General features: G+C 43.1%; 1 protein-coding gene across 1 annotated transcript in view; it reads left to right on the top strand.

Moving 5' to 3' along the window:
• The window catches only part of ZNF462 (zinc finger protein 462), a 277,322-nt gene that overhangs the window by 225,045 nt on the left and 39,948 nt on the right, over positions 1-12,329 (top strand). The window contains exons 9-10 of the mRNA XM_044061048.1: positions 5,433-5,569; positions 11,236-11,459. Coding sequence (XP_043916983.1) covers positions 5,433-5,569; positions 11,236-11,459 — 361 coding nt within the window. The remainder of the gene's footprint in view (positions 1-5,432; positions 5,570-11,235; positions 11,460-12,329) is intronic.

The raw sequence follows: 12,329 nt of genomic DNA, 5'->3' as shown, positions 1-12,329 counted from the left end.
CAAGCGACTAAGCAGCTCACCCTACTATTCAGGCATGACCAAAAGGCAACTTCAGGTGTACTCTCCAGTCCAGCTGGTGAATCTGGGTATCCTGAGGCAATGTTACAACTGCCTCATGTACACAGACAGCCCTCTCCTCCTACCACAAAACACCAACATATGTGAGAGATGCAATTATGCAGCCAAACTGGAGGCTAAGGTATTTCCACCCAAGACTGGAACAGACGGTCATGAGGAGAAGGTTAGCACTTGCACCACACCTCCAGCCTCGCATAGACCTACTAAATCAGCACTGGCAAAAGATACACATAAATACACAAAATCATACTCGGAGGCTCTAAATAAAAACCTGCAAAAGCATCAGAGAGCTCCAAAGCAGACACCCACAAACCCTCCAGCTCCCGTCACAAACCAGACAACACATCAATGTGCCGCACAATCACAGCCCTTAAGGCAAAATAACATACCTAACACACTAGTAATAGGTGACTCAATAGTCAGGCACACTGACGCCCCACTCACTAGGCTGGACAAGGAGAAGGTTACTGTTAGCTGCCTGTCAGGAGCCAGAATCCGCCACATAACACAAGCACTTAGGTCACTCCAGAACAAGTACAAGTATGAGTCTGTCATTATTCATGTTGGTGTGAACAACCTGAGCCGTACCTCCCAGGACTACGTGAAAAGAGACATGGAAGAGCTCTCTGATCATGTAGCCCAGGCGGCTATGACCCTGACCCTGAGTAGCATCCTGCCCTCACCAAGAATACCTCAGTATAAAGAAAAAATGATCAGTTTCAACAATTGGCTAAGCTTCTGGTGTCATTCAAAGGGGATCCAGTGTCTGTCAGCCTGGGATGACATGCTCGACAAGCCGCGTTGCTTCGCAAGAGACTGCTTGCACCTGTCACCCCTTGGCTTTCAAATATTGGCCAAGGCTCTTGCTGCCCCCATAGTGCTTTTTTTAAGCAAGGCTCAAAATTCAAAACCACCTCCGTAAACAGCACAAGTAAAAAACTGAGGGTTATGCTACTCAACACCAGGAGTTTAAATCTCAAAATGCATGTGCTCGAAGCACTCCTAAGTATGGAAAATGTCAACATCTGTGCAGTAAATGAAACCTGGTACAAGGCTCCAGAGAACACTCCAGCACTACTGGGCTACACCTCATACCACACATTTCAGCCACAGAACACGGACCGAAACACAAAAGGAGGGGGGTGTAGCCATATTCATCAAGGATACCCACACCTCCAGGTTAGTGGCGCAGCATGATACCTCTGAGATCATCCATGTGCAGCTAACATCAGGTAAATCTGGAATGCAAATTGTGTCCGGCCACAGATCACCCTCCATGACCCAGGACCCACCACTCCGCCTTTCTAGAGACACTGGAAAACATGAAGGTCCTACCAAACACCCTGATCTTGGGAGATTTCAATTACCCTACCATTAACTGGGAAAACTACTTGAGTACAAGCTCCCAGGCTCAGCGCTTCCTGGAATTTATCAACTGAAATGTCCTGGATCAGCTGGTAAACTCCCCTACCAGAGGCCACAACATATTGGACCTGGTCATCACCAACATGGGCGACAGGTGCTCCTTACCGGAGGTCAACCCGTCACTGGTTAGATCAGACCATAAATTAATCACCCTGGATGTCCACACCCCACCACCACCCCCAACCAAGGAAACCACAGTGAAAAACTTTTCTAAAGCAAACTTCACCTTACTTAAGTCAGAGGTGGTAAGTTTCACAGCCCCACACGCTAAAGGATAACACTGCCCAAGATGCAGAATCCTTTACAGTTGCACTCTTTGAGCACCTACGAGGATGCATGGATCGTCCCATCCCTAGCAAAACCAAGACTCACTCCCCTAAGAGAAGGAAACAAGTCTGGTGGACCCCTGCCATAAACAGGTTATACAACAAAGGAGGAAACTAGTTCAGAAAAAAAAGCAAATCCCAAGAAGGTAAGACACCCCTGATCAGTATCAGTAAGAAACTAAGGTCCCTCATAAAATCATCCAAGGCTAACTTCGAAAGAAAAATAGCCAAGGACTCAAAAGATGACCACAAAGCCTTCTTTAGCTGTGTCAAAAATCTAAGTGGCAACTCGCAGATATGCTCTGTGATAGTGCAAAATAGCACAAAATATACTGAACCTACTGATATTGCCAACATACTGGCAGATAGATTCAGTGCAAACTTCACCTCCTCTCACCTTCAAAAGGGCCCACAACAATACCGGAAAAGTATAGTGTCCCGGAAATCACAGAAGCACAGGTGAAAACAGCCCTTTCAAAAGCCAAAAACACAGCATCAATGGGGCCGGATGGTGTCCCAGGCTGTGTCTTGCACAAACTACAGAACGAACTAACCCCCCACCTAAACACGCTGTTCAACCTCAGCCTCTCCACAGGCTACATGCCCATAGAATGGTGCACAGCAGTGGTTATTCCGCTCCACAAAGGAGGAGCCACAACTGACCCTGGTAACTATCGCCTCATAAGCCTGACTAGCCTGGTCTGCAAGGCTATGGAGCGCATCATCATGGAACTCATTAACAAAGACATTGGGAACCTCCAAACACTTGACCTGACCCAGTTCGGCTTTAAGGGCAGATCATGCCTAGTAAATCTGGTTGACTTCTTTGAGACAGTTACCAAGGTCATAGACGAGGGAAAGGTGTTTCACACAGCCTACCTTGATCTCGCCAAGGCGTTCGACACCATTCCTCACTTGGGTATTATAGAAAAACTCACCAGCCTGAACATAAACCCGTACGTCACAAGATGGGTTGCCAACTGGCTTACAGACAGAACTCGCATGGTAAGAATAGCGGGCTCCAGGTCTGACTCTAAACCAGTCACAAGTGGTGTCCCGCAAGGCTCAGTTCTGGGACCCCTACTGTTCAGCATATATTTCTCAGAAGTACAGGCAAACACAGGAGGACTATGGCTAACCAAGTTCGCCGATAACTGCAAACTGGGAGCCATAATTGACTCTCCGACTTACACGGACATCCTCCAAAAAGGCCTTATTGAGACAGACACCTGGTGTCAAAGTCATGGCCTCAAGCTAAATGCCAAAAAATGCATAGTCATCCCATTTGGGAAAAACAAAACACCCACGAATTACCACATAGGCGGCAGCCCCCTTAATACAGAAGAGGTAATAAGAGATCTGGGGACCCAGGAAGATGGTAATTTCTCCTTTGACAATCATATTGCCAGAGTAGTTAGAAAATCCTTCTATGTGGCCCATCTAATTACTAAGGGATTCGCATCTAGAAATAGAGGTTATAGTGCCCCTCTACTCGTCACTCATCAGACCCATCATAGAGTACAATGCCCCATTTGGGATGTACCTGACAAGACACTTCCAACAGCTTGAAAGACCACAAAAGCACCTCACCAAGAGAATTACTGGCCTCAAACATATGTCCTATGCAGCCTGACTGAAAAAACTCCGGCTGTACTCAGTGGCATATCACTTACTCAGAGGTGATCTCTGCCTGACTTACAAAGCCATGTCCAACTCAGAATTGATGGACATGCTCCACCTAAAGAAATCCAAGTCACTGCCAGCCACATGCTCTAGTGAGCTAAACCTCGCCACAACAGTAAATAGAACATGCTGGACGGATAGACACCCCATGTTTTGGAACAAAATTCCTAACTATATTAGGCAGAGCCCCTCACTAACACTCTTCAAGAGAAGCCTTGACGAGTGGATGGGTAACAGAAAGTACACCCCTGGGATCATTGGCTCTGCTCAACAGAGGCTCAGTTAATTAATCAATGGGGTGGCGAAAGCCGACACACTCTGGCTAGGCGTATAAATGCCCTCGGGCAGATAGCCTAGTACCTATCTATGAACCTATAAGCTGTTATAGTGTCTAAATATCTAAATGTATCTATAATTTTTCTGTGTGGAGCTTTTCTCCTCAGGCCCTGTGCTGAAAAAGGGCCCTTTTGGCTCAGTCAGGCACCCCCGGTTAACAAATGTAAAATAAAGTAAATAAAGAAATAGTCTTCATGCAAAGTCTGTCAGTATTCAAAGAATTCTGTTGCTGGCATTCTCAGGTTGGTAGTTGATTCAACCTGGTTACACAGTAATAATTGAACTGACTGCTAAAACTAGTTTTGTAGTCACATTTTTGTTTGCCTTTCATTTTAAATAGGATTAATTATCTTTATTGTGAGTTTATGGACAGAAATGACTTGTGCAATTTTTTGAGGAAATAGTTAATGTGACAGATTGACTACCCCAACTGTGGAATCTGTTTGGTGTTGCACATGGGCTAATCTTCACTAGTGTGAAAAGTGGAAGTAAGCATTAGTAATCAACATTGAATCTGTTGTTTGAAGTATCAGCCATGTATTTATTTGCACAGTACTTCTGGACAGCTAGAAACTACAAAAAAACTGTTGTAAGCAAACCGTATGAGCATTATGGCCTGAAACCTTTTATAGAAGCCTAAGCACCAGTGCTAAATTCAGCTTATAAACAGGGTGCAGCCTAATGTATGCATTATCTGCCAAGTCCCATTTTGCAAAATGTTTCACAGAATGTATCATTTTTGCCAGAGAGTTTTTCGGTGCTGAATGCAGTCCATTTTCATGGGGAACAAATGAATTTTCATTAAAACTGTCAGTCAGTCAGTTAGGTTTGCTGCTCATTTACTGTATTAGCTGCTAGCCTTGGACTGAGTGACATGTAATGCTAGTCAGTGACTGTGATATTTGATGGGTTTTGGTATTGGTTTGAGACTTGTGGTGAGTTGTGGAATAGGATTGTAGAGCAGCCCTGGCAGGAAATAGTGTATCCTGTCCATATTTCAGCACCAGTGAAGGGGGGGGGTGCACCTTTTGTGGTGATATTCAAGACGCTCCTGCTAACCAAAGTTGATTGCTGCAACAGACTTGGCTATCCTGGTTTAAAAAAAATGGTTCTATTTATTGAATGCACCCGTCACTCATCGGAAGTCTTCCTCATCCTCCCCCAGCTGTAACTGGAGTAGAAACATGTTGTACTTTCTGTGGTGGTCTACTGATGCTGAGCCATCCCACTGTCATATTTTCATTATTCTGTAAATGAGTGACACTGCTCAGTTTCATCTTTATCTGTTTGTAAATATGAAATGAATTCCTCTTCTACATTGTACTTTCTTGAACCCTTTAAACATAAGTATTTGAATTTGGTGAAGATAATGTTGCATCCTGATCCAAGTTTGCTGATGTAAAAAATTGACTGTGCTTTTCTGGTCCTGTAACTCAATGTTAAACAGAAGTGGAGTTTGTTGTACATGCATGCTTCATGCTGTAACCTGCCTAACTGTTGTTTGCCTGGAATGAGAACTGTCTTGTTAAGATTGCTTAGTAAGTGATGGCCAATGTTTATTGTGCACCTTCAACACTGTTTCAGATCAACATTCACTATGCACGTAGAAGCTGGTCATAGAATTAAACAAGAAGAAGGCTCCAAAGACCTCCGCTGTCCTCTTTGCCTTTATCACACCAAATACAAGCGCAATATGATTGACCACATAATTTTGCACAGAGGTAAGTAACACAGGGTTGATGTTGTGGAGGTTTTATTTGTAAACAGCTGCTGTGCCACGTTACAAAACTTATGGAAGGTTATTAGTTGCATGCCTTGAGCCCTTCTTTTGTGGGCTGTTGGCCTGACAATATAATGCTTATAATAATGGAAAGCCGTGGCTCTCCAGACTTGAAAGAAGGCATGTAATTCATTTAGAAAGGTCTGAATTGTTGCTTTGTGAAAGTGCATACCACAGAATCTTTCTCTAGAGGGGTATTGTGTTCTTTTATTAGACTAGCATGCCGAGTAGTTAGTGGAACGAAGTAGCACCTCAGAAGTTGTGTTCTTGTGTATGGTATAGATTCATAGGTAGGTACTAGGCTATTGGCCCTAGGGCCTATATAAGCCTAGCCAAAGGTACCCTGGCTTTCGCCACCCAAGAAAATTATTTTCCTGTGCCACTGTCTAGCAGAGCCACAGAAGTGATCCCTGGGGTGAATTTCCTATCTCCCATCCAATCATCAAGATTTTTCTTGGAGTGCTAATGAGGAGCTTTGTTTGATATAGATAGGTAGTTTGTTCCAGAGTATGGGAAGTCTCTGGGACAGGAATCTATCCCTCCAGCATGTTCTGTTTGTTGTGGTGATGAGGTATAGGTTCCTAGAGCGTGTAGCTCGTAAGGATTGGGATTTCTTTAAGTGGAGCATGTCTAAAAGCTCTGAGTTTGACATAGCTTTTTGTGTTAGGCAGAGATTGCCTCTGAGTAGGCGATATGCAACGGAGTAAAGCTGCAGTTTTTTGAGATAGTCTGCATAGGGCATCTCTTTGAGGCCGGTAATCCTCTTTGTGAGGTATTTCTGTGGCCTTTCCAGTTGTAGATGTCTTGTGAGGTACATACCAAAAGGGGCATTGTACTCTATAATGGGTCTAATGAGTGACGAGTAGAGGGGAACAATGATCTCTTTTTTCCTGGATGAGAAACATTTTGTGATGAGGTGTGCCACATAGAAGGATTTCCTGACTACTGTGGCGATGTGATTATCAGAGGAGAGATTACTGTCCACCTGTGTCCCAAGGTCTCTTATCACACTTTCAGTGTTAAATAGACTACCACCTATGTGGTAGTCCATGGGTACTGAGTTTTTACCAAAAGGGATGACAATGCACTTTTTGGCATTGAGCTTGAGGCCATAGCTTTGACACCAGGCATCTGTCTCAGGGAGGCCCTTTTGTAGGATGTCCACATCTTTTGGAGTTTTGATTATGGCTCCTAGTTTGCAGTTGTATACGAACTTTGTTAGCCAAAGACCTTCTGTGTTGGCCTTTACTTCAGAGAAGTAGATACCAAACAGGAGAGGACCCAGGACTGAACCCTGTGGTACTCCACTTGTCACTGGTCTGAAGTTGGATTTGGAGTCTGCTACTTTTACAGTGTGGGTTCTGTCAGTGAGCCAATTAGCAACCCATCTTGTAACATAGGGATTTATACCTAGTTTAGTGAGTTTATCTAGAATTCCAGAGTGGGGGATGGTATTGAAAGCCTTGGCGAGATCTAGATAGCCTGTGTGAAACCACCTTTCCCTCATCTGCGGCTTTGGTGACTGCTTCAAAGAAGTCTATCAGGTTTAGGAGACATGATCTGCCTTTTACAAACCCGAACTGGGTGGGGTCCTGAGTTTGGACATTACCAATGTCATTGTTTATAAGTTCCATGATGATACGTTCCATAGCCTTGCAGACCAGGCTCGTTAGGCTAATGGGGCGGTAGTTTCCGGGGTCTGTGGTGACTCCCCCTTTGTGGAGTGGGATAACTTTTGCTGTGTGCCATTCAGTGGGCACATAGCCAGAGGTGAGGCTATGATTGAACATGGTATTTAGGTGGGGTGCCAGTTTGTTCTGTAGTTCATGTAGAACACAGCCTGGGATGTCGTCAGGTCCCATGGATGCTGTGTTCTTGGCTTTGGATAGTGTGTTTTTTTTCCTATGCAGCCGTGATTACAGGAACTTTGCATTCTTCTGGTATAGAGATGGGCCCTTTAGGAGATGACAGGGGGGTAAGGTTAGCACTGAACCTATCTGCCAGGATGTTGGCAATATCAGTTGGTTCTGTATATTTAGTGCCACTGTGCTGTAACTCAGAGCAGATCTGAGTGTTGCCATTGAGATTCTTGACATAGCTATAAAATGCTTTGTGGTTGTCTTTAGTGTTAGTGGCGATTTTTGTTTTCATAACTAGCTTTGGAGGATTTTATGAGGGACCTCAGCTTCTTACTGAGGCTGACCAGGGAGTTTCTCCAATCATGGGATTTTACTCTCTTTTGCAACAGTTTTTCTTCTGTTGTAGAGTTTGTTTATGGCAGGGGACCACCATATTGGCTTCCTTTTTTGGAGGATAGCATCTTGGTTCTGTTAGGGATTGCACGATCCATGCACTCGTGTAAGTGCTTATAAAGTGCATTTGTGTAGGATTCAGCAGTCATACCACTATTGTCCGTCAGCATGGGTGTCGTGAAGTTTGCCATTTCTGTCTTAAGAAGCGTGAAGTTGGCTTTGGAGAAATTTTTTACTGTGGTTTCCCTAATGGGGGATGGGGGAGGGATATGGATGTCTAGGGTGATTAGCTTGTGGTCGGATCTGACCAACGAGGAATTGACCTCTGGTGTGGAACACCGGTTGCCCATGTTGGTAATAACCAGGTCTAGGATATTGCTGCCCCTGATGGGGGTGTGGATAAGTTGATCCATGGCATTGGAATTTATGAATTCCAGAAAGCGTTGAGCTCAAGAGTTGGTACATGAGTAGTTTTCCCAGTTAATGGTAGGGTGTTAGGTTGTACCCTAATATTTTCCAGTGTATTAAGAAATGAGGAGTGGGAATCCTGGGGCATGGTGGGGGATCTGTAGCAAGCTACAATTTGGATTGCGGTCTTGCCCAGAGTTAGTTGCACTTGAATAATCTCGGATGCATTATGCTGAGCAACTAGCTTGGAGGTGTTGATATCCTTAATGAATATGGACACACCTCCGCCTTTAGTGTTTCGGTCCAGGTTAGGTGGCCGAAAGGTGTGGTATGAATTATAGCCTGGTAATGCAGGGGTACTCTCTGGAGCCTTGAACCAGGTCTCTGTCACTGCACAGATGTCGATGTTCTCCATTTTAGGGAGTGCCTCGAGAGAGTGCATTTTGAGGTTTAGACTTCTAGCATTGAGTAGCAATACCCTCAGATTCTTCTTGCCTGTACCTGTTAGGGTGGTGAATTTGTCATTTGAACCTTGCCTAAAAAAGGCACTATAGGGGTGGCTAGAGCCTTAGCTAGTATCCGGAATCCCAGGGGCGACAGGTGCAGGCCATCTCTGGCAAAGCATCGTGGCTTGTTGATCATGTCATCCCAGGCAGACAGATACTGGATCCCCTTAGAATGACACCAGAAGCTTAGCCAATTGTTGAAGTTAATCATTTTGTTCTTGTACTGTGGTATCATTCTAGGTGATGGCAGGATGCTACTCAGGGCTAGGGTCATACCTGCCTGGGCTACAAGATTGGACAGCTCCTCCATGTCCCTTTTCATGTAGTCCAAGGAGGTACATCTCCTTGCCTAGAGGTTTCCCTTACATTGAGAAGGATCTTCCAGCACTTTCTATTAATAGGCAGCAGTATTGCACAGGCCCTTTCTAGAGAAATGGAACTTCTGACAGCAGTACCAGTTTGTGTGGGCAGCACCCCTGCAGGTTCATCCTCTCACCACGTCTGGTTGTTACAAGTTTCTTATTTTCCCTAAAACATGTTTACTTTCACCTCGTTAATCAGGTGGGCTCATTGAAATTGCTGTATCGTCTACAGCACTGATCATAAAGCACAAGAAATTAAGCAGCTTTGTTAATGTAAAAGAAAGTATGTGGCATCTCCCTAGCTTTGCAGACCAATACCCTAACTGTTGTTTTGCACCACGGCGGAGTCATTGACTTGCTTCTCTGCTGTTGGAGGCCCTACTGACTTTGTGTTGGACAGACAGTGGAGCACATTGCTTTAGTGACTTGGAATGGTCCTTGGACAGTGAACCCTGTGTTTTTCAAGGGCTGCAGCATTGCTTCTAGAAGGACTTTTGTACCGGTCTGTGGCCATTATTCTCTCTTGACCATAAAGGGAACTTGATGTATCTACAGCCAAATGACCAAGAACACATTGTTCTCGTCTGGTGAAAGGTCCTTATTTTCTGTTATCGGTTGCTGTTCAGAATTCATGTTCTATTTTGTTAAAATGCGTAAATGTACTTGTATAGTGAAGTAATTCAACTCCAGAGGATTGTTCAAGTAAATTAATTTGTTTATTTATGCATTTTGGACTTGACCTGGGACAACCTTGACTATTTGATGCCTCAGGCCTCTTCTGTCTTAGAGAATGTTTGGTTAGAAGGTAGTTTTGCTCAGAACCCTGTGTGCTTTCCATTGGAGTTCATTTCCCAGAAGTGTTTGTTGTGTGAGTTCACCTCCTTCAATCTTGCCTTCATTGAATATCATGAACATCAACCAGTGACTGATTTAATTGCTTGCAGTGTTAGCCTTTTGTCATCTGTCTTGTTTTTGTCTTAAATTACAAGATCGATGGTCACTTTGATGATGATATCACAACTTTATGGAAAGTATTGCAAATAAAAAAATCCTAATAGAAATGAGGACCTGAGTTGCTTGTCACACAGCTGATATCCCCAGCTTCTGCTAGGTTTCTTTGTGTGGTGCTTCATTTGCTGTGGTACTAGTTTTAGTGGTGCAGGTCAGTTCTCCATGTTGTCAGTGTAACATTAGCTGTTCAGGTATTGGTCTCAGCTGGCCACTGAGGATGTGCATGTGTTGATTATATAATGAAACAAAAAGGGGTTATTAAGTTCATAATGTACAGTCAGGCAAGTTGTACTTCCCTAGCCTCCAGCTTAGAGCAGAGCTTTCAGTGGGTATAATGTACTGGAGAACAATGTTAGGAGATGGAGCTTTTCGGCTTCCAAATGGCAGGCTGCTGCCTCATTGCACACACAAATGAGTTGACTGGATTATTGACTTTTTATCTGGGTATCTGGATGATGATATTTCTGGTTCTGTTAAGGAATTTGCATGTGGCACTAATCACTACTGGATGAATAACCTGATATTGTTAAAATCATTAAGTCCTGCAGCTCATGCTGATCAAAACAGGAAAGATAAAATGTGCCCAGCCATTAAAAGAAAAAAAAAAAAGACTGCATAGAACATTTCAAGTTTTTTTTTCTTTTTTCATTGCAGCAGCCATATGCTACCCACAAAAGGCTTGAGGCTTTAATCTTGTTCTGCTGCATTGCTTGAGAAAGACTGATGTGTGGTGTTAATGTTTTCAGGGACTTTAAGCTACAGTGTTCTTCCCCAGCTGTGGACTTGCATTGATGGAAACGTATTTCTTTTGTCAAAGGAGCAGATAGCTCGTTGCTCATCCAGTCTCATTTATAAACTAGGGGAGATTCCAAGGGCAACTTCATTGTTCTACTGAAGGTCAAGAAAAAAATAGTTTAAACATGATTTCTATGGAAATACTGGTTCATTCCTAACTGGGGAAACTGTTATCATATAGTAGTTAGTTATGGCTTATATTTTATTACATGTGTATGTTGATTTTTTTTTCATTTCTCCTCTTTCTTTTTTTCCTCTTGGTGATCTTGACAGAAGAGAGAATAGTTCCCATTGAAGTCTGCCGTTCAAAACTGTCAAAGCACTTACAGGGGATTGTGTTTCGCTGTGACAAATGTACCTTCACCTGCTCCAGCGATGAGACTTTACAACAGCATATCGAAAAGCATAATGAACTGAAGCCGTACAAATGTCAGCTGTGTTACTATGAGACCAAGGAAAAAGATGAGTTAGAAGGTCACCTGTGTGATGAACACAAGGTAACAATGGCAGTCTTAACCACAGCCTCAGATATCTGGGGATTCATTTAGTCATTTCACATGGGTGCACTTTGGGAAGCCTGAATCATTTGTCATTGTTATGGCTTAAATGGGAAGAATCACTTAAATTGTGGAGTAAAGCAAATTCTCTGTTAATATTCATCAGGCATGCTTGGAAAAATTCTGCCTTGTAGATAACCTTTCTCAGAAACATCAAAACAGTAATGTAATCACTTTTGCTTAAGGCTTCCAGAGCAGGTATCTAGCTGCCTTGTCTTGATTTTTATCTTCAGTTTTAGCACCCTCCATTCGTGCCATCTGAGGCTAAATTCCCTGGGGAATGCTCATATGCCGTGCTACTGCAGAGATGCTATATGTCTGTAGTCCCTTGGTGCTTGTTTGCAGAAAGTCCAGTAGAATGTCAATGAGGATAGAATGGGGGGGGGGGGGCATGATCCTTTAAATATGTCATACCAGGGTAGTAGTAATATGTCTTTCTTCTATTCTAAATGTTAGTCTGTGTATCTGTTAAAGTATTACTTGGTGTCTATCCTATGGAAGTAATGAATTCACATAGTACTTATTATGCATATGAAGATCTCGCAGCACTACAAAGTTACAAAGAGCATACCTGGCATTGGAGAACTGTATTGTTCGTGTTTACTGGAAGCCTAAACATGTGTGTGTCTGTGTGTGTGTGTCTGTGTGTGTGTGTCTGTGTATATATATATATATATATATATATATATATATATATATATATATATATATATATATATATGTATGTATATGTGTATATATATATATATATATATATATATATATATATATATATATATATATAAAAAATATGTATGTGTATCTATAGAT

Source organism: Protopterus annectens, chromosome 2.part0 (genome assembly GCF_019279795.1).
Source record: "Protopterus annectens isolate FY-2018-M chromosome 2.part0, PAN1.0, whole genome shotgun sequence".
NCBI classification, from domain to species: Eukaryota; Metazoa; Chordata; order Ceratodontiformes; family Protopteridae; genus Protopterus; species Protopterus annectens.
The sequence above is the reverse complement of the archived record's forward strand: the minus strand, read 5'-3'. Positions and strand labels throughout refer to the sequence as shown.